The sequence below is a fragment of the Pleurodeles waltl genome, chromosome 7 (assembly GCF_031143425.1).
Source record: "Pleurodeles waltl isolate 20211129_DDA chromosome 7, aPleWal1.hap1.20221129, whole genome shotgun sequence".
Taxonomy (NCBI): Eukaryota; Metazoa; Chordata; class Amphibia; order Caudata; family Salamandridae; genus Pleurodeles; species Pleurodeles waltl.
Window position 1 is genome coordinate 1,120,012,108 of NC_090446.1, and position 26,232 is coordinate 1,120,038,339.

General features: G+C 45.3%; 1 protein-coding gene across 1 annotated transcript in view; it reads left to right on the forward strand.

The window, feature by feature from the left end:
* The window catches only part of LOC138247000 (proton channel OTOP2-like), a 257,239-nt gene that overhangs the window by 220,631 nt on the left and 10,376 nt on the right, over positions 1–26,232 (forward strand). The window contains exons 8-9 of the mRNA XM_069201748.1: positions 16,848–16,903; positions 23,719–24,575. Coding sequence (XP_069057849.1) covers positions 16,848–16,903; positions 23,719–24,575 — 913 coding nt within the window. The remainder of the gene's footprint in view (positions 1–16,847; positions 16,904–23,718; positions 24,576–26,232) is intronic.

The window sequence follows — 26,232 nt, forward strand, 5'->3', positions numbered from 1 at the left end:
CACAATTTTGGCATTTTACTGGGACATACCCCATTTTTACTATTTTTGCGCTTTCAGCCTCCTTCCAGTTAGTGACAGAAATGGGTGTGAAACCAATGCTGGATGCCAGAAAGCTAAACATTTCTGAAAAGTAGACAAAATTCTGAATTCAGCAAGGGGTCATTTGTGTAGATCCTACAAGGGTTTCCTACAGAAAATAACAGCTGAAAAAAAAAAAATATTGAAATTGAGGTGAAAAAACAGCCATTTTTCTCCACCTTTTACTCTGTAACTTTTTCCTGCGATGTCAGATTTTTTAAAGCAATATACCGTTACATCAGCTAGACTCTTCTGGTTGCGGGGATACATAGGGCTTGTAGGTTCATCAAGAACCCTAGGTACCCAGAGCCAATAAATGAGCTGCACCTTGCAATGGGTTTTCATTCTATACCAGGTATACAGCAATTTATTTGCTAAAATATAAAAAATGAAAAATAGGTATCAAGAAAACCTTTGTATTTCCAAAATGGCCACAAGATATGGTGTTGAGAAGCAGTGGTTATTTGCACATCTATGAATTCTGGGGTCCCCATACTAGCATGTGAATTACAGGGCATTTCTCAAATAGACGTCTTTTTTACACACTGTCTTACATTTGGAAGGAAAAAATGTAGAGAAAGACAAGGGACAATAACACTTGTTTTGCTTTTCTGTGTTCCCCCAAGTCTCCCGATAAAAATGGTACCTCACTTGTGTGGGTAGGCCTAGCGCCCGCAACAGCATATGCCCCAAAACACAACGTGGACACATCACATTTTCAGAAAGAAAAAAGAGCTGTTTTTTTACAAAGTGCCTAGCTGTGGATTTTGGTCTCTAGCTCAGTCGGCACCTGGGGAAACCTAGCAAACCTGCGCATTTTTGAAAACTAGACACCTAGGAGAATCCAAGATGGGGTGACTTGTGGGGCTCTGACCAGGTTCTGTTACCCAGACTCCTTTGCAAACCTCAAAATTTGGCCAAAGAAACACTTTTTCCTGTCATTTCGGTGACAGAAAGTTCTGGAATCTGAGAGGAGCCACAAATTTCCTTCCACCCAGCGTTCCCCCAAGTCTCCCGATAAAAATGGTACCTCACTTGTGTGGGTAGGCCTAGCGCCCGCGACAGGATATGCCCCAAAACACGACGTGGACACATCACATTTTCAGAAAGAAAATAAAGCTGTTTTATACTAGGTGCCTAGCTGTGGATTTTGGCCTCTAGCTCAGCCGGCACCTGGGGAAACCTAGCAAACCTGCACTTTTTTTAAAACTAGACACCTACGGGAATCCAAGATGGGGTGACTTGTGGGGCTCTGACCAGGTTCTGTTACCCAGAATCCTTTGCAAACCTCAAAATTTGGCAAAAAAAACACTTTTTCCTGTCATTTCGGTGACAGAAAGTTCTGGAATCTGAGAGGAGCCACAAATTTCCTTCCACCCAGCGTTCCCCCAAGTCTCCCGATAAAAATGGTACCTCACTTGTGTGGGTAGGCCTAGCGCCCACGACAGGATATGCCCCAAAACACGACGTGGACACATCACATTTTCAGAAAGAAAACAGAGCTGTTTTTTAATAAGTGCCTAGCTGTGGATTTTGGCCTCTAGCTCAGCCGGCACCTAGAGAAACCTAGCAAACCTGCACATTTTTTAAAACTAGACACCTAGGGGAATCCAAGATGGGGTGACTTGTGGGGCTCTGACCAGGTTCTGTTACCCAGAATCCTTTGCAAACCTCAAAATTTGGCTAAAAAAACACATTTTCCTCAAGTTTCGGTGACAGACAGTTCTGGAATCTGAGAGGAGCCACAAATTTCCTTCCACCCAGCGTTCCCCCAAGTCTCCCGATATAAATGATACCTCACGTGTGTGGGTAGGCCTAGCGCACGCGACAGGAAATGCCCCAAAGCACAACGTGGACACATCCCATTTTTTGACCGAAAACAGAGGTATTTTTTGCAAAGTGCCTACCTGTAGATTTTGGCCTCTAGCTCAGCCGCCACCTAGGGAAACCTACCAAACCTGTGCATTTTTGAAAGCTAGAGACCTAGGGGAATCCAAGATGGGGTGACTTGTGGGGCTCTGTCAGGTTCTGTTACCCAGAATCCTTTGCAAATCTCAAAATGTGGCTAAAAAAACACGTTTTCCTGTCATTTCGGTGACAGAAAGTTCTGGAATCTAGGAGGAGCCACAAATATCCTTCCACCCAGCGTTCCCCAAGTCTCCCGATAAAAAGTATACCTCACTTGTGTGGTTAGGCCTAGCGCCCGCGATAGCAAATGCTCGAAAACACAACATAGACACATCAAATTTTTCCTAAGAAAACAGAGGTGTTTTTTGCAAAGTGCCTACCTGTGGATTTTTGCCAATAGCTCAGCCGGCACAAAGGGAAACCTACCAAACCTGCGCATTTTTCAAAACTAGAACCTGAGGGGAATTGAAGATGAAGTGACTTGAGAGGCTCTCACCAGGTTTTGTTACCCAGAATCCTTTGCAAACCTCGCGTTTGGCTAAAAAACACTTTCTCCTCACATTTTGGTGAAAGAAAGTGCTGGAATCTGAGAGGAGCCTTAAATTTCCTTCCACCCAGCATTCCCCAAAGTCTCCTGATAAAAATGATACCTCACTTGTGTGGGTAGGCCTAGTGCCTGCGACAGGAAATGCCCCAAAACACAACATGGACACATCAAATTTTCCCAAAGAAAACAGAGGTGATTTTTGCAATGTGCCTACCTGTGGATTTTGGCCTCTAGCTCAGCTGGCACCTATGGAAACCTACCAAACCTGTGCATTTTTTAAAACTAGACACGCAGTAGAATCCAAGATGGGGTGACTTGTGGGGCTCTCACCAGGTTTTGTTACCCAGAATCCTTTGCAAACCTCAAAATTTGCCAAAAAAAACACTTTTTCCTGTCATTTCAGTGACAGAAAGTTCTGGAATCTGAGAGGAGCCACAAATTTCCTTCCACCCAGCGTTCCCCCAAGTCTCCCAATAAAAATGGCACCTCACTTGTGTGGGTAGGCCTAGCGCCCGCGACAGGATATGCCCCAAAACACGACATGGACACATCACATTTTCAGAAAGAAAACAGAGCTGTTTTTTACTAAGTGCCTAGCTGTGGATTTTGGCCTCGAGCTCAGCCGGCACCTGGGGAAACCTAGCAAACCTGCGCATTTTTGAAAACTAGACACCTAGGGGAATCCAAGATGGGGTGACTTGTAGGGCTCTGACCAGGTTCTGTTACCCAGAATCCTTTGCAAACCTCAAAATTTGGCTAAAAAAACACTTTTTCCTCAAGTTTCGGTGACAGAAAGTTCTGGAATCTGAGAGGAGCCACAAATTTCCTTCCACCCAGCGTTCCCCGAAGTCTCCCGATAAAAATGATACCTCACTTGTGTGGGTAGGGCTAGCGCTCGCAACAGGAAATGCCCCAAAACACAACGTGGACACATCCCATTTTTTCACAGAAAACAGAGGTGTTTTTTGCAAAGTGCCTACCTGTAGATTTTGGCCACTAGCTCAGCCAGCACCTAGGGAAACCTACCAAACCTGTGCATTTTTGAAAACTAGACACCTAGGGGAATCCAAGATGGGGTGACTTGTGGGGCTCTGACCAGGTTCTGTTACCCAGAATCCTTTGCAAACCTCAAAATGTGGCTAAAAAACACATTCTCCTCAAATTTCGGTGACAGAAAGTTCTGGAATCTGAGAGGAGCCACAAATTTCCTTCCACCCAGCGTTCCCCCAAGTCTCCCGGTAAAAATGATACCTCACTTGTGTGGGTGGGCCAGGTGCCTGCAACAGAATAAGGCCTAAAACTTGTAGAGATTGAGGGGATAGCACAGCGAGTTTAAAAGGACATATTCTTCTTTTATACATCTTTAGGCTGACTCTACTTTGGGGACCCACATAAGTGAGGTGTCATTTTACTTGGGAGACTGAGGGGAACACTGGGGAGTAGGAATTTTGTGCTAGAGCGGTGATCGTACAAACGAAAGTCAGGAAAATATGCTTTTTTAAGCAAATTTTGAGGTTTGCAGAGGAGTCTGGGTAAGAAAACATTGGGGGATCCACGCAAGCCACACCTCCCTGGACTCCTTGGGGTGTCTAGTTTAAAGACAATTCTGGGTTTGGTAGGTTTCCCTAGATGAAGGCCGCACCCAGGACCAAAAACATAGGTGCCCCCTCCCCCCCAAACACAGGTAGTTTTGTAATATATCATTTTGATGTCTCCACATACGTCTGTGATGTGCCAAACACTAAAATTGTGAAAAGAAACGCACTTAGGTTATGTGAAAAAGACTCCTCACCCACCAACCAAGTTGGTGGCATGCTTCATCATCAGGGTCCCACCGAGGCACCTAGCGTGTCACAGGTATGCTGTGATGCCTGATTACAGCGGAGCAGGTTTTGTCATTTTTACCACACAGACTGGTTGGATTTGGCACGAGGGTGAGTGATGGTTCAGTTGATCAAATTTTATTAACAAGAGATTTCACAAAAATGAAATGCACTGTTAATAAATGAAAGGCAAAAAACAGAACCAATGACTCACAGCTCGTGAGCTGTAAAGCTGCGACAAGGAACCAACCGCTTTACAGTCCATTCACACACCTTTCATACATGACACGCACAAGACCATTCACACCGCCAGCCACGGGCCCAGCACATTACAACACTCATATCGACAGACAGCGCCACTCAAGGGCCCATCACTTACATACGCCCACATGCCTGATACAACAATCACACCAGCTGATGGGAGTGTGTGGACTGGTGTTTGGCTGGCAGTATGTTGCAGTAGCCAACAGCAAGTCAATATGTGCACTATGTACACCCTCAGCCAAGCCCCACTCCACACACAATGGCATCATTTTTTTTTTAAACAAAGGAACCCCTAACTAAGTAGAATTAATTACAAAACTACAAACACAAAAGCTGTAACTAAGTACATGACAGAATTGCTAACCATGAAACTGTACACATGAAAATACAAAACAGACATGAGTTTACACTCATGGTTGTTCCCAGTAATTCTTCTGGGTGTGGTAATTCTTAAAACAACCACCCACACACAGCCCAGGCTTTGAAGGGCAATCTGGGCAGTACATTCGAGTCTCCCTCCGGATACCTCGTTGAAAACACACTCTACATTTCTTAGCTGGAAAGTCTTTTTTGGGTGTGGGAGGAATGTGCTCAGCAAAGTGGCGATCTTTCAACCTAGCCACATCCTCCACCACTGCTTCTCTAGGAACTCTGGCCTGTTCCACCACAATAAGGCTCTCTATCACTGACTCCTGAAATTTCACAAATGTCATCTTTGACTCTGGAGACCTATCCTTAAACACAATAAAAGCATTAAAGGTTGCTAAGTGGAAGAGGTGAATTGCTAACTTCTTGTACCAAACGTAAGACTTACGAATAGCAGTATAAGGTTCCAACCTCTGATCAACTCTATCTACACCTCCCATGTGCTTATTATAATCTAAAATGCACACAGGTTTGCGCACTTCAGCAACCTGGCCCCAAACAGTCACGGGGGAAGTACTCTCATCATGGATGGTACTTAGCATGTAGACATCTCTCTTGTCTGGAAATTTCAAAGCTAGCAGCTCCTCATTCCTCAAGGCACAGCACTGTCCCCTCTCAAGGTTTTTACAAACAAGCTACCTTGGATACCCTTTCCGGTTACAACGAATTGTGCCACAAGCAACAGTGTCCACTTTAAACAATTCCTTGAACAACTGCACTCCAGTGTAGAAGTTATCTACATACAAATGGTGACCTTTGTTGAACAGTCGTCTACCAAGATCCCACACAATTTTCTCAGTAACTCCAAAAGTGGGAGGACAACCAGGGGGGTCAATATTGGAATCCCTACCAGTGTAGACACGGAAACTATACACATATCCTATACTACTTTCAGACAGCATATACAATTTAATTCCATATCGTGCCCTTTTGCTAGGAATGTATTGCCTAAAAACCAAACGACCCTTGAAGAGGACCAAAGACTCGTCCACACTTATCTCTTTGCCTGGAACATAGACCTCTGAAAACCGATCTACAAAATGATCAAGGACAGGCCTAATCTTAAAAAGACGGTCAGAATCAGGGTGATCTCGTGGCAAGGCTAATGCATTGTCAACAAAATGCAGCATCCTAAGAAGAATCAAATACCGATTACGACTCATGGTCGCAGGAAATATAGCTGTTGCCATCAAGGGACTAGTAGACCAATAAGAAGCCAGTGACGGCTTCCTTATCAACCCCATCAAAAAAGTCAAACCCAAAAACTTTTTCATCTCCTCCAAATTTGTGGGAATCCACTGGGCAGCTCTAGAGTGTTGCCTAAGTCTAGCAGCGTTGTCCCTCAAATGCTGCTCCGCATTCAAATTAGTCTGCTCAACAATCTTTTCCAAAAACACATCATCCATGAATAACTCAAAGAAATTGGCAGGCAAAAAGTTCTCTGTATTGGCGCTACACCCCGGGAGACCAGTAAAGGCAGGCAACTCTGGCTGCTCCATGTTTGGGGCAACCCAGAGATCAGGTCTTATAACGGGAAACCTTTCACCCCCAGGTTGATGCACTAATGGCACATCAGTGTCCTCCTCTAAAACAGGCCCTTCATCTGCACTGAGTGTGGCTTCCTCATCAGAAGATTCCTCTCCAACAGAAACATCACTGCCAGAATCTCTCACTTCCTCATCTGCCTCAGATGCAGAGTCCGTCTCATAATCATGATCAGACAATGACTCAAAAAGCATACCAACCACCTGCTGAGCGGTCATCCTGCGGCTAGCCATGATCTTTCCTACTAAAATTAACTGGACAAATGCACCACCAACAACCAGCACTGTGTAAGATAAGTAATAAAGTGTAACTTTATTAGTAAGAGTTATAAACTCAAAAACTATACCGCTCACTTGCCTGAAAAAGCTTGAATCACCAGCAACTACTCCGCACAGACACAGCAATCACCAATGATATCCCACTAAAAAGAAAGAAAGAAAAGCAAATTAGAAATAAGACAAAACAAATATCATTGTGCACAAATCTAAGGACAATTTCACACACAATCCTGCATTTAGTACACCCCCTACAAACATGTCATTCATGCATGGCAACAATACTCCTTTGGAGTAAATTGTTTTTACTTACCTAAAACATGCAACTATGCAAACCGCGGGTCAACCACCGCCAAAACCGGAAGGAGCCACAGCAAAGAAAGCAAAAGCTTTGAACTAGAACAAAAGGAGGAAAACATTTTTTATCACAAATGCAAATACTTCATCAGTTGACAAACACCCCACCATCAAACATTTAGAAATTGGTGCCTAAGTGGATTCTGCCATAGGGACAGATGGGCCTAATAAAAAATAGGCCTATCCGTCCCAAGGAGGGCAGAAAATACCTTTAGTAGTGTGTCCCCATGGGGAGCGACACTTGCCCAAGGGGACACCCCCCAAACAAAAAAAAAACACACACACACTATCCCTGGTGCCTAGGTGGCTTCTGCCCGCCTAAAACAATAGGCCCATCTTCCCCCAAGGGTGGCAGAAATGGCCAACAGGTCAATGCCCCCCACAAAAATAAACATATAAAAAAAAATCCCTGGCGTTCTAGTGGTTTCTGCCCCCCTTGGGGGCAGATCAGCCTAAAAATAATAGGCCGATCTGTCCCCAAGGGGTGCAGAAATGGCCTTGGTACATGTGCCCCTAAAGGGGGGGGGGACCCTTGCCCAAGGGGCCGCCCCTCCATTCACTAACACACACACACACTATCCCTGGTGTCTAAGTGGCTTCTGCCCCCCTTGGGGGCAGATGGGCCTAAAAAAATAGGCCCATCTGCCCTCAAGGGGGGGGGCAGAAATGGCCAACAGGTCAATGCCCCCCTTGGGAGGGCAGCCATTGCCCAAGGGTGCGCCCCCCACATAAATAAACAAATACAAAAACATCCCTGGCGTTCCTGTGGTTTCTGCCCCCCTTGGGGGCAGATCAGCCTAAAAATAATAGGCTGAATGGCCCTAAAAGACATGCCCCCCAAAGGGGAGCGACCCTTGCCCAAGGGGCCGCCCCCCCATCCACTAAACACACAATCCCTGGTGCCTAAGTGGCCTAAAAAAAATAGGCCGATCTGCCCCCAAGGGGGCCAGAAAAGGCCAACAGTTCTTTGCCCCCGTGGGGGGCGCCCCTTGCCCAAGGGGGCACCCCCCACACATAAATAAACAAAAATACAAACATCCCTGGTGTTCCAGTGGTTTCTGCCCCCCCTTGGAGGCAGATCAGCCTAAAATAATAGGCTGATCTGCCCCCAAGGGGGGCAGAAATGGCCATAAACAACTTGTCCCCAAAAGGGGAGCGACCCTTGCCCAAGGGGCCGTTCCCCGACACACAACAAACACAGAAAAAGAAAAAAAAAGAAATCGCTGGTGTTTAGTGGGCATTCCTGCTGCCCGATCGCAGTGCGATCGGGCAGCAGGAATGCTCAAAGAGACACTGGGGGAAAGGAAAACCCTTTCCTTTCCCTCGGTGCCTCTTTCTTTGAAACCCCCCACCCGCCGGGAAGAGAAACTCACCTCTTCCTCCGATCGCGTACAGGAAGCAAATGGCTTCCTGCGCGACGGGCACCCTGTAATGATGTCAGTGCGCGATCGCGCGCTGACGTCATTATGGCGGGATTGGCGGGGGTGGAAGGGGAAGAGCTTCCCCTTCCATCCCTGCCTTTGGGGGGTGGGGGGAAGCACACAGAGGGAGCGAGAGCGCTCCCTCTGAGCTGTGTGCCGAGGACGTAATGGTTACGTCCTCGGCACAGCAGCCCTGTGCCGCAGGATGTAACCATTACGTTTGCGGCACAGAACGGGTTAACCTGCAGCTTATAAGTGAGACAGTTGTCGAAGATGATGCTCAAATTTTGAGTGGCCGCAATAGGGGGGGCTCCACATTCTGATGGCCACCAGCGTGAATTCCATAATTCTTTGCTGGGACCAAAGCACAGAATTTCTGTTTTATGCCCATTTAGTTTAAGCCAATTTAGGCCCATCCACCTGTTGATTTCTCGCATCCAGTTGTTAAAGCGCTCTGCCACTTCCTCCCAGTTCTTAGACACTGGAATGATCAGTTGAATGTCATCGGCGTAGGAGGTAGGCGTAAAGCCAAATGTACGGATACGTCTAGCTAAAGGTGCCACGTACAAATTAAATAATGTGGGGCTAAGTGATGAGCCCTGAGGGACTCCACCTGGAAAGGAATATGGCGGAGACTTGAAATCTCCACAGCTCACTGTAATCGATCTATCTCTTAAGAAAAAATCAAAAATCTTCAAAGCATTGTCTCTAATCCCTGCTTGATAAAGGTGGGACAACATGATCTGAAACGAGATAGTATCAAATGCTGCAGATAAGTCTAATAAGACTAATATAACTCCTTGTCCCTCATCCACCAACCTACGAATCATATCTGAGGTACTGATAAGTGTTGATTTTGTGCTGTGAGCCTGCCTAAAGCCGTGTTGAGAGGAGTCCAATCCTCCTGAGGCAGTTAGAAAATTGGCTAGTTCCATGTTAATATGTTTTTCAAAGATCTTCGCCTAAAAAGGGAAGTAAGGAAATGGGCGGTAAGTTGCTCAGGTCGTGTCTTGCTCCCTCAGGTTTCTTTTTCAGAGGGATCACAGTTGCGTCCTTCCACGAAGGGGGATAGACTCCCGTCGTTAAGACTTCACGAAAAACAAGGGTTTGCGCCATTGAAACAGGATCAGAGACATGATGCAAGACATGAGGAGGACAGGGGTCTTTAGGGGAACCTGATTTGATTGCTAACATTAATTTTTTGATTCTCTTAGGAGGTAGAGGTTGAAAATGAGTTAACAGGGGATAATCCATTTGTAGTGCTATTGGCGGTATCAAATACACCATCCATCTCCTCAGAGTGATTAAAAATTGAATGAATTTGTAGAGCTTTGTTTTTGAGAAAAATGACCACCTTATTACAAAACTCTTGAGAGTTTTCCGTTTCCAAAGGGGGTGCAGGGGTTGTCAGAGTGTGTACAACTTTGAGAAGTTCTCTAGGGATATTGGATGCCTCCTTTATCTTTTCAGTGAGGTATTCAGATTTAGCTTTAAAGATCGCTTCTTTGTAATGTTTGAGAGCATCTCTTAGTTTTCCTTTCTCAATCAAATTGGGGTCTAACTTCCATCGACGTTCTTGTTGTCGGTATTTTCTTTGAAGTATCTTAAGATCCTTAGTGAACCAGGGAAGTTTAGCTTTTTTTGTTTTGTGGGAGACAAAGGGTTTAAGTGGGGCTAATTGATTAACAGCAACAGTTATTCTCTGATTGAAACTATCTATAGCTGACAGAGACCGATTTTGAGTAACCGCCCAGCCAGCTCCCAAATGGCTTACCAAAATAATTTCAAACAATGCCTCTCATGGAGCAAACAGGAGCCCTTACAGGTCTTTTTTTCCCCAGTTTATTCCTCCCAACAGAGGCATTTCAGCACATCGCCCTTTTGAATGTTGGTCATTTAAATTTGAAGCAGATGAAACACTGTTTGAATACAGCTTGGTTGCTCGCTCATTGGATGGTTGCTAAGTAGCAAGAAAAACAGACTACTCAGTCCCCCAAGCCTCTTGTCAGCATGTATCATTCTTATTGTTCCTAAAATGTTCCAATCTAAACGTAGATGTTTAGTCTCAGTGATGATGAACATGTATGCTGACTCCTTTATTAAAAAAAAAATATTCAGGTTTTTCTCAACAATCAAAGTCAAATTACCCTCATTCCAGCCATACTTGTTGACCTGCAAGTTACATGCCAGCTCTTGCTGTCAAAAAACAGAGATTTTTTTCATCTCTGCCCCCTGCACACGTGCAAGGAATAGAGATAAAATGCTTCAGCAAGCAGGGAGCTGCTGTTACAAGCAGGCCCCTGCTTGCTGAAGCAATGCACTGCGGGTTAAGCCTTGAGGGTTACCCCGCGGTGCCAGAATGCCTGTAAAGGGTATTTAGATTTTTTTTTTTTTTTAATATATATATAAATAAATAAATATTGTAGGGACAACAGGGGAGCCCTAGAGGCCCCCCTCATGTTCCAGATAGCTCAGGCAGGGTCAAACAAAATATGATTTTTTTAAAAGCAAGCAATTGCTCAGTGTGAAGGTCGCAAACATTCACACTGAGTACTCAGGGTTCGAGTCCAGCCGGCCTTGCTTCCCTCTTATTTTTTTAAGTACAATTATTTTTTTTTAAATGGCACATTTTTTTTTTAATTGTACATAAATATCTCATTCTAAATATTTTATACATGAAAACCTAAAAAACTCTGTATCTCTTTCCCTCTCACCTTCTTTCTTTCTCTCTCTCTCTCTCTCTCTCGCTCTGTCTCTTTCAATCAATTTCTCCCACTCACACACCCACTCAGACACTTACGCATCCACTCACAGATGCTTTAAGACTCTCACACACCCACTCACAGACCACTGACAATCTCATGCACCCACTCACAGACCCGCACACACACTGACGCACCCACTACAACCTCTGATGTGCTCACTCTCACACTCAGACAGACACTCTCAAAGCCACTGTCACCCCCAGATACATCTTCTCACACCTATTCTGACTCCCAGAGAGTATGCGGTCGCTTTTAACAAGATTATAGGAAACATGAATACAAACAAGCACTGGCAAAGTCAATAGGTCCCACATTGTTGGACAGTCTTTTGGTTTTGCCAATGCATGTTTTGACATTGCTTTTGTAAAACTTTATTGCTGTGGGAGCCTCTGGGCCCTCACCATTGTAACAAATATTAGCAAAATGCAAAACCATTTTTTGGTCACAAAATGCACACATTGTCACAGTTGTTTCTGGCACTGAGCAAAGCTACTTTGTGTGCTCATATGCTTCTTGTAAAAGACCAGATTGTGATCATTGTAATGTAGTGTGACATGGATTTGTAGAGCGTGTAACTTGTTACCCATGAGGGTATCTAGGCGCTGAGAAGGAGCAGGTTCTGCAAGTAGGATCAGTCACAGTAAAGCCAGCTGGTGGATAGAGATAGAATTTCAATAAAGCAAAAGGTCTTGGTTAACACCAGACCTAATTAGGGGCTGTAGGAGGCTGGCCTGGTTTGTGGTGGGTACCAAAGGTACTTACACCTTATACCAGGCCCAGTTATCCCTTATTAGTGAATGCAGTCAGTGTCTAGAAGCCCGGCTGTCTAGAGGTAGCTGTAGCTGAGCAGCCAAGGCTTATCTAGGAGACATGCAAATCTCATGCAATACAACTGTAGTCACACAGTACATATGAAAGAAAATATTCAGTGTTACAAAAATAAAGGTACTTTAATTTTAGTGACCCAATGCCAAAAGTACCTTAGAGACTATACTCCCTTAGGAGGTAAGTAATATACACAGTATATGCACTAGAATACATTAAGAGCTGTAAAAACAGTAGGAAAACAGTGCAAATAGTGACAATCACAATATATAGCAATGTGCCTAGGGGGAACACAAACCATATATTAAAATAGTGGAAAGCCAAAGTCGGTTTCCCACCTAGGCAAGTGTAGTGTGTAGAGGGGCGCTGGGGGTGTAAGAAAACACTAAAGGCAAGTAATAGAACCCACAGCAGAGCTGAGGAAAACAGGAGTAATTCACAGTAAGTTTCCTAGAACACACAAGAACACGTTATAAAAGATTTTGCAAGAACCAGAAGAGACTGCAAGACACCAACAATGGATTCCTGGACCTGTAGACCTGTGGAAAAAGGGGACCAAGTCCAAGAAGCACTGAAGAGTCCAGGGAGAACAGGAGCCCCTGCTAACCCGGATGAAGGTGCAAAAGAAGAACCACCGGTGAAGAACAGTTAGTGCTGCACCCAAAAAGACAGATGCGGGTTCGTGGTTGGTGCAGATGGTGTCCCATGCCAGATGGAAGATTGCTGGCTGGTTTGCGTCGCTGGATTCAGCCAACATGCCTTGGTACGCGCAAAGCTTGCGGTTAGCGTAAAATGGCACTGCCCAGGACCAGGAGGGACTTGGTGGCCTGTACCTAGGATGGGGAGACTAATGGGGCTCTCAGCAACTCAGAGAACCTTAAGAAGACCAGGCAGTGTGCACAGGAGTCCCAAAGCACGGGGACAAAGAAGGTGCAAAAGGAGGCCCATGCAGCACTACACAAAGGAATCCCATGCCGCCGGAGAACCGCTGAGGAAGCTGTGCATCACAGGAAGGAGTGCTGGGGGCTGGAGCTCTGCTGTGCACAAAGAACTTTGTGGAAGGTTGCACACAAGCCTTGGCAACTGCACAACACGCAGTGCATGTGGGTACTGTCTTGCGTGGGGAGGCAAGTTCTTACCTCCACCAAAGTTGGACAGCTGGCCCTTAGGACCGTCGGGTCCACTTCAGTCTACCACCTGTGTTGCTGGATCCAGGCACTTCATCAAGAGAGGGACCTACTCCACTGGTTGTCGCTGCAGAGAGGTGCCTTCTGAAGCAGGGAAATGACTCCACTTCAAGGGAGATTCCTTAGTTCTTCTGGTGCAGGCTGAAGACAGGCAATCTTCGGAGGATGCACGACCTGGAAACAGCTGAGGTTGCTGTCATGAGCAGAAGATACAATGTTGCAGAAGTCGTCTTTGCTTCTATGTTGCAGTTTGTAGAGTTCCTGGAGGGTCCAGATGCAGTTTAGTTGGTAGAAGGTGAAGTAAAGGATGCAGAGGATTCCTGCTGGAGTCTTGCAATCTGAATATGCTGAAACTCCCAGAGGAGAGACCCTAAATAGCCCTGAAAGGGGGATTGGTCAGCTACACAGGTAAGCACCTATCACGGGAGGGCTCTGACGTCACCTGCTGGCACTGGCCACTCAGATGCTCCCAGAGTGCCCCACCACCTTGGAATCCAAGATGGCAAAACCCAGGGACACCTTGGAGGAGCTCTGGGCACCACCCTTGGGGTGGTGATGGACAGGGGAGTTGCCACTCACCTCTCCTTTGTCCAGTTTTGTACCCAAGCAGGGACTGGGGGTCCCTTAACCGGCGTAGACTGGATTATGCAAGGAGGGCACCATCTGCGCCTTTCAAAGCATTTCCAAAGGCTCTGCGAGGCTTCCCCTCCCTTGCCTGTGACACCTATTTCCAAAGGGAGAGGGTGTAACACCCCTCTCCCAAAGGAAATCCTTTGTTCTGCCTTCCTGGGCTCGAGCTGCTTGAGCAACAGGAGGGCAGAAACCTGTCTGTGAGGTGGCAGCAGCTGGGGCTGCCTGGAAAACCTCCTAAGGCTGGTATGGCAGTACTGGGGGTCCACTCTGGAGCCCTCAGAGTGCATGGAATTGTACAACCAATACTAGAATCAGTATTGGGGTACAATTCCAAGATGTTATACAACTTACATGGCCATATTCGGAGTTAACATTGTGCAGCTGACATAGGTATTGACCTATGTCCAGTGCACGCGTAAAATGGCGTCCCCGCACTCACGAAGTCTGGGAAAATGGTCCTGGATGATGTGGGGGCACCTCTGCTAGTGCAGGGGTGCCTCCACACACAGGTACTTTGCACCCAGCCTTCAGGGTTGGAAGCCCTGACATATAGGTGACATACAGTATAAGTGACCTGGTGCAGTGTAAATGGCAGTGAAAGGGTGCATGCACCATTTCATGCAGGCTGCAATGGCAGTCCTGCAGAATCCTTTGTATGGGCTCCCTACGGGTGGCAAAAGTAATGCTGTAGCCCATCTACGAGGGACTTGTAAGGGGTGACCAGTATGCCAATTTGGAATTAAATACTGGTTTACCAGTATGGAGTGACAATGTTTAGAGGAGAGAGAGCATAAGCACTGGGGTCCTGGTTAGCAGGATCCCAGTGACATAGTCAAACACACTGACATCAGGCAGAAATTGGGGGGAACATGCCAAAAAGAGGGTACTTTCCTACAAGATATTGTAAGCATAATGCTCTTTGTCTATTTGTCTTCCAGTCTCTCGTGCATGCCGTTGTCTTTCCATTGTGCTGTGATGTGTGTGTCCATTGCAGGGCTGTTTACTGGAAGTATTGTTTGTGTTCCATTCCACTTCGATACAAATGTGTGTTGTATGTGATGACAGTCCGTGGCCTATGTGGAATGTGAGTGTGTGAGTTGTATTGGTAGATGTGATCTTTGTGTGTTGTTGGTGATGTGTGAGAAAATGTTGTGTAGCCTTCACTATCCCTGTACCTGAGATGTGTGGACGCGTGGACGTGTAGTGTGAGTGGCCAGCCCAAAGGGGGAGTATTGTGTCTGTGAATGTGTTCGTCTTTCTGTATGATTTGGACTGTGTACACGATGAGACATGTACTTGGTGCCGTAGTGTGAACCCCATATGATGTGGATGAGGGCGCTAAGATCTGCTGTTGAGGTTAGTGAGACAGGTAGGTGTGTGTACTTATGGTCGGTTGCTCTCACAGCAGTGTTGATTTTGTGCTCCGTCAATGATCAACAATGGCGGCAGGACATGCGTGATGGGTTCCATGGAGTCATCAGATGTGTGAGGTCGCCTTCAGGTGAGTGTCTCCCTTTATACTGAATGTTTCCACCATCTGAGGCATGGTGGTTGGACCGCCATGGTCCCATTGGCTTGTGCAACCTCATAATGTGTCCAGCGGCAACACAGGCTCAGCCGGCCTATTTGTGCTGCCTCGTGACCATGGCGGTCTGTGCTGCTTGACGGTGCCGGCAGTATCGCAGCAGTCTTTGCCCCATAGGCCAGCATGACTCGAAATACGGCAGTCCAATGTCAGTAAAATGAATTACAAAAAAGGAAATATTACGAAAAAGAGTTTTTAACTTTATTTTAAGCAAGCAATTGTTCTGTTTTCAAAGCAGTGTCTGGAACTGCATCTGGCTGATTTTTATTACCCACTTGAGTGTCATCCTACTTGTGCTGCACATCACTAACGGGTGCTAACTTGCAAAGAGCTTTCTGTTAGAAGTTAAATTCTAAGGCAGCGGTCTTCAACTGAAGGAAGAGACACCCTGAGTGCCCTTGGTTACATTCTCAGGGTGGTGCAGATGTCTCTGCAAGTACTTGTACATGAATATGGTGTGGAAGTGCAATTATATTTGTTTGGTGCAATTCCAGGCTGCCTTCATTTACAAGCAGCCCATGAAGTGCACAAAAAGCATGGTAACTGTGATTATTAGTGCAATGGAGGTGGGGGGGTCAGTGAATGTGGTGGCAGGTTCAAAGTGATGGCTAAAAAGAACATGTTCTGTAAGTATACTGTTGTGTTTTGCCATGAGGAACTGCATAAAAAAAACAGACACAACTTAAGTGATATATGAATGCAAGTTAAACTAATCAGTGTGAATTCTACTTTTTTACATTATGAAACCTTAGTTGGTTAATGTGAATACTACAGATTTCTGTGTGTATGAGAAATACTACAGATGTCATTGTGTATGGGACCAAAGAGGCACAGAATTGAATCCTAGTTTGTGTAGTGGGCAATAGGGACTTGTGTATTTATAGTACTACTAGTTCCCAACCTATGACAAAAAGCATTGTAAGTCATTATTTTAAAACAGTACAACACCCAGCAGGCTACCTGTAAATGATGTAGTGTTTAAGATAACACACATGCTTTAAAAATGTAGATTGTACTAATAAGTAATCAAACTATACCTAATACAAACAATTTTATAAGTCTTTTCATTACCCCAGAACTCAGCTAAAAACACTCTACACTAATAAAACTTTGTCACCGTGAAGCTTTAAGTGACTCCATTAATTAAAGGATTGTGAGAAGGCCTATTTCATCTTTAGTTCTCTTTATCCCCACCCCTTTGTTTTTAGGCTGAGGCACCACATGGTCAGCATTAACTGCTCTGCTACAGCTGTTTTTGGAAAAGGTTAGTCTAGGGGGTAGCAAGGAGGAGGCCAACAGGTTTATATTCATATGCTGAGCCTGAATCCTCTGGTCTTCTGGGGCCTCAGAGTAATAGCCAAGGATGGAAGTCCATTAATAGTATCAAAGATATGTCTCAGAAGAGAGGACACAATGTGGGGTACATTTTTTGTTTACAAATAGACAGAGAAAGCTTCCTTAGCAAGATGTCCCCAAGGAAGAGGGTGATGCATGGGGGCTTTTTTGAAGGACCATTACTACCATTAGCACAGCAGGTACTGAGGCCAAGTGTGCAAGTGGTCACTACCCCCAATTATGGCTGTCTTGCTACGAAAAAGCGGTGTGAAGACCCATTGTTCTTTCTTGAATTAGAGCCCAGGTCACCCTTGCTGCTTTTTTTTAACACAAAGCTGTAGAAAGTATCATTGGTGTTGCAGCTGCACTGGCATTGGAGCCAGCGATGTGCTGAGCCAAATGAAATCTAATCATGGTTGTTTTACTATACTTCTTTGTCTGCATTAGGGTCTGGTGCACACTGCTATGCCAGTGTTGCTTTGCACCTCAGAGCAATGGTTGAAGGGAGTGGAAAATTAGAGCTGAGTAGATACCTTAGTTTGGACTCAGAGAAATGACAGGGACAGGGACGTGGCATTATGGGAGCCCTGTTTTTTAAAAAAAGGCAGATGAGACTAGGGGTAGGCAGGGAGCATTGCTCCGCTGGCGGGGGTAACAGAGTTTTTGGCACTACGCGTCCTGCTTGGAGTGAGGAGTTCGGACAAAACCTTAACTAGCCCCGCCAGTGGAGTTGAGCTCACCCGGGGCGCACTGCAGCCCAGTTATGGGGTACACAGCGCAGACAGTCTGTGCTTGCGCTGTATCGCCCATAATTGGGCTGCAATGTGCACCAGTGACGGATCCAGGGCCAGGCCTCCCTTTGCCAGCAGCCTGGGAATAGGGGGCATAGAGAGGCAGAGAGCCAGGCCACTGCTGAAGACAACAAGGACCTCCTGGAGGACCCAGGTAAGTACTCATTTATTTTCTTTTTTTCCTTTTGTTTGTCCACATTGGTGCACAAGAGGCCTGAAACGGCCCTGGCCTAAATACAGGCCAGGGCTGAAGGCATTGAAGAGTGCAGTTTCAGGCCTCTTGTGCACTGGCTTATCCCATCTGCAGTGCACACTGGGCAGGCTGGTGCACAAGAGGCCTGGCAGATTTTGCTGCCTATGGCCCTAGCCTGATTGTGCCTGATCTCGGAAGTGCTAGCCAGGCCCAACCCCGCTTAGCACTTCCGAGATCGGGCACATTCAGGACTCCGCCTCTGCGAAATTCCACTGAGTTTTTAATTAACTCCACTGAATTCTGTGGAGTGGACCTCTGTGAATTCTGCCCAGGCCTAGATGAGACAGCCTGTTTTACAAGGCAGAAGCTATCATTAGTGAAGCAGGTGCAGTGGCACTGGGGCACAGGCATCTGAGGGGTCCCCTACATCACATCTATTAGTGCCTCACTTTAAACAAGTGGCTTAGGGGATTTTTCCTTTTTTAGCACAAGGGCAGAGGACACCTTTGCAAGAAAAAAAGGGGATATAATGTGGGAGCTCAATTGTTTTCATGAAAGGGACAAAGCTTGCTATTCAGGGCATCTGTTATTATTAGTGCAGCAAGTGTAGTGGTACTGGCTCACAACACTCCAATTATGGGGAGCGGTATTTGGGTCAATTAGTGGTTTTCTTTGATGCATTTGCTGTTTTATAGGTCTCACATCTAGTGTGAATTATAAGCTACGGAAAAAGTACCTCTGAAATGATCTCACAAGCCCTCCTTTGTGCTCATCCCTCTACATCCTTCTCCCCCCAATCTTTGCTATAACATTTTGGAGATGGGGGTGACTTTAAAACATTTTGCTTAGGGGGACTTATAGCAGAAACAGTTGAAGACCTCTGCTCTAAGGCAAACAGGTGTATATTTACATGACTGTGGTGTAAGCGTATAATCACAACCAGTAGGGGGGTAAAGTTGAGTATAAAGGAAAATATTCCTACTGTGCATATTCACTGTTGTTTGTAGATTATGGCATGTTATTTTAATGTGAGTTAGTTGTGTTGAGAGTCATTGTGTTGGAAATGTAATGTTCCATGGTTGCGTTATGTGTCTGTGTGTAAATGAAGAGTTATGATGTCAGATTTGTTATGTGTATTTTTAGCAATACTTACAAATGTACCTATTTTCATCTACTATATGTACCTGTTTTAATATGAGTACATTGATGTTTGTAGTGTATAAAGATATTGAACCAATTACTTTTATGATGATTTCTCTTTGGTGTGATTTTGCTGGTAGTCCAATTCCTTGCCTCCATTGTTTTATATGTGATTCCCTCGTACTACCTGTGAGTGGCAATGTGTAGTTTGTCACTTACTCCAAGGCATGACTTTAGAAGATTAGAGCTTGTTCAGGCAATACTGAAGTAGACATTGGTGTAACTTGTGAATTGTAATTGGATTACTGCTTTGTAGATGTGGTTTTGCAATTGCATGCCCTGCCTTCTGTCCCACACTCATTTTCCCTTTTCTTCTCCCACTTTCTTCTAGTTTTTTCCCATTTTCTAGCCATGTCTTGTTGCCACTCTCAAACATACTACGAAAACATATGCAGCACAGGTGTAGGCATATATCTATGCCATAACCTTTGTAAATTGTATTTATGACTGGAGTAGCATTTCACATGCTTGTAAATTCCCCCAGTATGTTTTAATGTTCTGCTTTGAAGGCAAAACACATTAATGTTGCAGTTTAGTGAACTCTCCAAGTCTTCAAGTATTCTTTCATTTAGCTTAAACAACTCACCAAAGAAGTTACTGTAGGAGGCTGGCCTGGTGTGTGGTGGGTACCTGTAGTACTTACACTTTATACCAGGTCCAGTTATCCCTTATTAGTGTAGTGTAGTCAGTGTCTAGAAGCCAGGCTCTCTAGAGGTAGCTGTGGATGAGCAGCCAAGGCTTATCTAGGAGACATGCAAAGCTCATGAAATACCACTGTAGTCACACAGTACTCACACACATGAAAGAAAACACTCAGGGCCAGATGTAGCAAAGGGTTTTTCCCATCCTGTGTCAATGGGAAAATGTGTTCGTACATATGGCCCTCAGTGTTATAAAAATAAAGGTACTTTATTTTGGTGACACAAATACCAAAAATACCGCAGAGGCTATACTGCCTCAGGCGGTAAGTAATACATAAATTACATACACCAGTATGCAGAAATAGGCATAAAAACAGTTCGAAAACAGTGCAATTACTGAAAATCACAAAAGTTAGAAATGGGCCTAGGGGGAGCACAAACCATATACTAAGAAAGTGGGATGCGAAAGTCATTCTCCCACCTAGGCAAGTGTAGTGTGTAGAGAGGAGCTGGGAGTATAGAAAACCCCAAAGGTAAGTACTAGAACCCACCCCAGTGACCAGGAAAGAAGGAGTAAAACAGTAACTTTCCCAGAACACACTGAAAACTCAGAAAAAGGATTATGCAAGAACCAGAAGAGACTGCAAGACACCAACAGTGGATTCAAGGACCTGAGGACCTGTGGGGGAAGGGGACCAAGTCAAAGAAGCACAGAAGATTCCAGGAAGAACAGCAGCTCCTGCTATCCCAGATGAAGGTGCAAACGAAGAACCACCGGTGAAGAAAAACAGCCAGTACTGCACCCAAAAAGACGGAGTCGGGTTCCTGGTTGGTGCAAGTGATGTCCCACACTGGATGGAGGACTACAGTCTGGTGTGCATCGCTGAAGTCCACCAACAAGCCTTGGTACACGCAAAGCTTGCGGTTAGTGGAAAATGGCGCTGCCCGTGACCAGAAAGGACCAGGTGGACTCTACCCAGAAGGTGGAGTCAGAGGGGGCTCTCAGCAACTCAGAGAGCCCACAGATGACCAGGCTCTTTATACACAATGAGGCAAACCCAAATAACCCTTAGACCTGGGTAGTTAAATAATAAATACAAACTTACTCACTCAGGGGAAGTAAATGTCTAACCTTCCATGACACTTATAAATATTTTAAAACTGGATATAATATCCTTGATGAGGTTCATATCTCTTTTATTTCTTTTTACCGCAACAAAATGTTTTGTTTATTATCTCCTTTCATACAAAACATAACTTAAACATTAAAAAAAATAGGTGCTCCTAAAATAACAGCACTTCGAAAGTGATTAGTGTAATATTAAAGTGCCAGAGTGTTTACTTACAATATATACAAAATGTGGTTTAAGAACATACAAAAAAGTGAACTTCAAACAGACCCCTTTATTCCAGGTGTCTTGAAGTCACCTTATCTATTTAATCCACATATAATATAGTCAATGTTTCGGCCCTTTGCAAAAACATAAATCAATCACAGGTCATCATCAGGACTGAACAATTCTTTATATCGGTAGCACCTATTGTTCAGGGTTTGAAACACGGATTTGCATAAATGATTCTTAGTGGTTTAGAGCAAACACATCATCATTTTTATAAATTTCGAATTTATCAGCAAATGGCCCTCTAATTGGTCAGACTTCTTAAGCTGGAGGTCACGTAACTAAGTATCAATATTCTATTTAATATCGCTTTCATCGGGTGCGCAGAGGGTCACGTAACTCCTCTGTCTGCCTTTGAGAGCAGACGCAGCTCGTATGTTGCCTAACAGGCAGCACGTCAGGAGTACCACAGCATGGGGACAAGGAAGGTGCAAAAGAGGCCCACGCAGCACGTCAACAAAGGCTCCTATGCCGCTGGAGAACCACTTAGAAAGCTTTGCGTCACAGGATAGAGTGCTGAAGGCCGGAGCTACAAGATGCACAAAGAACTTCATGGAAGGATGCCAACAAGCCTTGGCAGCTGCAAAACACGCAGTGAACAAGGGCACTGTCTTGCGTAGGGAGGCAAGCTCTTACCTCCACCAAAGTTGGAAAGTTGGACGTGAGGATTGACACCAATGATGCAGGAGCCACACAGCTCAGCAGGAGAGGGGATCCACGCAGCCAGTTGTCGTTGCAGTAGGTGCCTGTTGAAGCAGGGGAGTGACTCCTTCACCCCAAGGGAGATTCCTTCGCTCTTCTGGTGCAGGTTGAAGACGGGCTGTCCTCAGAGGATGCACGACCGGGAAGCAGTTGCAGTTGCTGGTAGGAGCTGAAGATACAATGTTAAAGAAGACATCTTGCTTCTTTGTTGCAGCTTTTAGAGTTCCTGGAGGGTCCTGATGCAGTTTCTTCAGTGAGATGTCGAAGTGGAGAGTGCAGAGGATTCCTGCTGGAGTCTTGCAATCTGAATCTGAAGAATCCACCCAAAGGAGAGACCCCAAATAGCCCTGAAAGGGGGATTGGTCACCTATCCAGGTAAGCAACTATCAGGGGAGGGCTCGGACATCACCTGCTGTCACTAGCCACTCAGATGCTCCATAGTTCCCTGCCAACTTGGAATCCAATATTGCAAAATCCAGGGACCCTCTGGAGGGGCTCTGTGCACCACCCCTGGGGTGGTGATGGACAGGTGAGTGGTCATTTCCCTTTCCTTTGTCCAGTTACACGCCTGAGCAGGGACTGGGGGTCCCTGAACGGTGTAGACTGGTTTATTCAAGGATGGCAACAAATGTACCCTTCAAAGCATTGCCAGTGGCTTGGGGAGGCTACCCCTCCCCAGCCTGTAACACCTATTTCCACAGGGAGAGGGTGTAACACAGTTCTCCCAAAGGAAATCCTTTGTTCTGCCTTCCTGGGCTTGAGCTTCTCAAGCAACAGGAGGGCAGAAACCTGCTTGGGAGGTGGCAGCAGCTTGGGCTGCCTGGAAACCCTCAGAAGGCTGTAATGGCAGTACTGGGGATCCTCTAAGGAGCCCCCAGAGTGCATGGAATCATACAACCAATGCTTGCAAAAGCCTTGAGGTAGGAGTCCAACATGTTTGATACCAAACATGCCTATGTTTGGTGTTACTATTATGTAGCTGGGCATAGGTAGTTACCTATGTCCATTACACATGTAAAATGGCGTCCCCGCACTCACAAAGTCTTGGAAAATGGTCCTGGAGTTTGTGGGGGCACCTCTCCTAGTGCAGGAGTGCCCTCACACACAGGTACTTTGCACCCTGCCCTCAGGACTGGAGGGCCTGCCATAGGGGTGACTTATAAGTGACCTGGTGCAGTGTAAATGGCAATGAAAGGGTGCTTGCACCTTTTCATGAAGGCTGCAATGGCAGTCCTGCAAAAGCCTTTGCATGGGCTCCCTATGGGTGGCAAAATGTGTGCTGCAGCCCATAGGGATCCCTGGATGCCTCAGCACCTAGGCACCATGTACTAGGGACATATAAGGGGACACCAGTATGCCACTTGTGGGTGAAATACTGTGTCAATAGTACCCAGCAAGCAACCAAATTTAAGGGAGAGAGCATAACTACTGGGGTCTTGATTAGCAGTATCCCAGTAGACACAGTCAAACACACTGACAAACAGGCAAAAAATGGGGGTAACCAAGCTAGAAAGAGGCTACTTTCTTATGGTTACAATATTGCTACAACAAAATATAACTTTGAAACATACTTACTATATATATATATATGTATACAGACATTCTCATATTACATGTTCTACAACTGGAGTAACAGACAGTACTACAACTTAACATTAAAGGTATTGTAAGAAACTCAAAGATTGCCCATGCAGACCATCTTGCATGTGATTCTTGAAAAAACCATCTGTGGTTAAGAAAAGCTACCTATTTACATAAAAACCAATTGTGTTTACAATATGAAAAAGAATTTCACTGGTATTTTTTCTTACTTTTAGATGACATTGTAGAGAACAGTGACTACAAATGCAACTCCTCATGTATACTTCTGCAGACAGTGTACTACTACCTCTTCCCCTTCAGCCTGGAGTTCAGTCTTTTTGCCTGTGCAATGACCTATGTGATGTGGAAGAACGTTGGGCGTCTGATGGATGAACACGTCCATTTTCTTCACCACCTGAAGCTGAGGTCCTTGAGGCACATCCCTTTTCTAGGCCTCACCTGTGGGGTTGCCATGATGATCCTTGGTGTGTCTCTCTTCGTGGTTTACGAAGTAAGACGAAAGGATGAGCAGCAGAGGAATTTCTTACTGACTGCTTTTTTCATCTTCAATGTGGTCTGTCTGAGCTTGATGACCCTTGCTGCCCTTGGAGGAATCATTGTTTTCAAGTTTGACAGGAGACAACTGGATACTGGCAAGAACCCCAGCCGTGCCCTGGATGTGGTTTTGCTGCTGTTGGCTACTCTAGGTCAGTACTGCATTTCCTACTACTCCATTCTGGCCATGGTAGTCAGTGACCCAAGAGATCACTTGAAGATCCTGACACTCATATACTCCCTGCTCATGATCATGCAGCACACCATACAGAACATCTTTATCACAGAAGGCCTACACCGGCAACTGCCTAAGGATTGGCAGTCCCAACACAAGGCTTCTCCACAGCCACAGAAAAAAGATTTCTCAAGACCAATAACTGCCAGCCACCATAGCTTTTTACACGCACCGAGGACTAACCCTCAGATGGTAGCAGCTCCTACAATAAGAAATGCATTGTTAACCCCTCGCTCAACCCACAGAAAGAGGAGAAGACTTCTGAGAGAAATCTGTGCATTCCTTCTGCTAGGAAACATTCTTGTAAGTATGCAGAACACCATGGGCTGCTCATATTGTATGTGCGAGTGAGCATAAAGTCCAGTATTACAGATTGCAAGAACTGTTAAATAAGTGTTTGGAATATCATGTCAACACTGCCCAAACCATGTGCATTAATGTATTGGATCCTCCCAATTTGATAATGAAATGACCAATGTGATAGTTTCTTTCACCAATTTGCCCACCTAGCACTTCATCTGAGTCCTCATTAATAAGTCACTTTACCAAGCATGCACTAATTTGCCTCATGCTAATAGGCAAACATATGAATGGTTCTCGAAGATCAGACGAGGATGGATACACCTTAGTGTTAACGAGATGGCATTCATAGCTGCCAAGTTTTTAGATTGCTTATGTGTGACTTTTCCATAGTTTCATCCCACTTATGAGTGACATTCAACTGCCAAATGTGTGACACGTAGAGTGACACTTTATCGTGAGTAAAACTAAGCAATGAAGAACATTGAAAGAGATTCATATCTGCAATTACATCTTTTTAAACAACGAGAAGCTCTAAAAATATTTAAAAACTGATTTAATATGTGTGTTATAAAAAACATCAAATCACTCTACAATTTTGGCAGCTGAACTTATCATATACTATGAGTAATATGGTTTTAAGATAATGACTTACACCCTCCTCTCCCCCAACAGTTATTTTGTTAAGTGGTTGCGGTTTCCAACCGTAAAACAAACAACAGTCCATTTAAGGTTTGTGGCTATATATATTTAGTTATCTGAAGAAGAAGACCAACAAAATAGAATAGACTATTTTGCCCAGAGCCGTGTTGACATCACCCCAACACTCTGACACAATCACCCCCACGGCAAAAACTCATGACTGAGTGAACCTTGGTGCTCTGCTGGACACAGCTGTGGCACCAGAACTGCCTCTTCATTTACTGCCAGGCAGAGCCAGAGAGCATATTCGTTGGCTGGGCTCTTGGTGGGCAGGGGCTCAGTCAATGGGCTGCAGGAAGTCAGTACTGATTGCCTGATTGCTACTAGGTTGCAGAATCCAGTGATGTCAAGCTAGCCTGATTACCATACTGCTTTGAGACTGATCATGTTGCCGTGGTGCTTGGGTGGATACTGTGCATCCTAACGTCCCTTATTCGCCTGAGCTGAGTTCTGCTCCCTGGGCCTCAGCCTTGACTGTCTGGGTGGGTAGGTCAATGGTGGAGCTTTAAGCAAGCTCTTTCCACCAGTCAGTCATCTGATAGACTAAATACAAATGAAAACCAATCTCTGAGCTGCCATAGGGGACTAGTCATGCGGTGTGTACCCGGAGGGAAAATGAAAGAAGGCCAGGCTGGGCCTGGCGCCTTCTGTTTGTTTATGTCTTTGGTCAGTGATTGAAGTGCTGGATCTGAGAATCCAAACCTGGCTATTTAATTTTTTTTTTTTAAGAAAAACTCGCTGCGCTCCTAGGAACAGTAAAACAATTAACTACAAAGCATGTGTCTGAGCCACACTGACTGTGTCTGGTTATAAGCATAGCACGAGCATCCTGGGGAAGGCAACAAAGCAGCCAGGAAAAAGCTGTCTGCTTCTGTTTAATTATAGCGCCTTATAGCTCACTGGAGTACAGGGAAGCTTTAAGTATGCATGACTAATGCATTTCATGTGGTGATGCGGC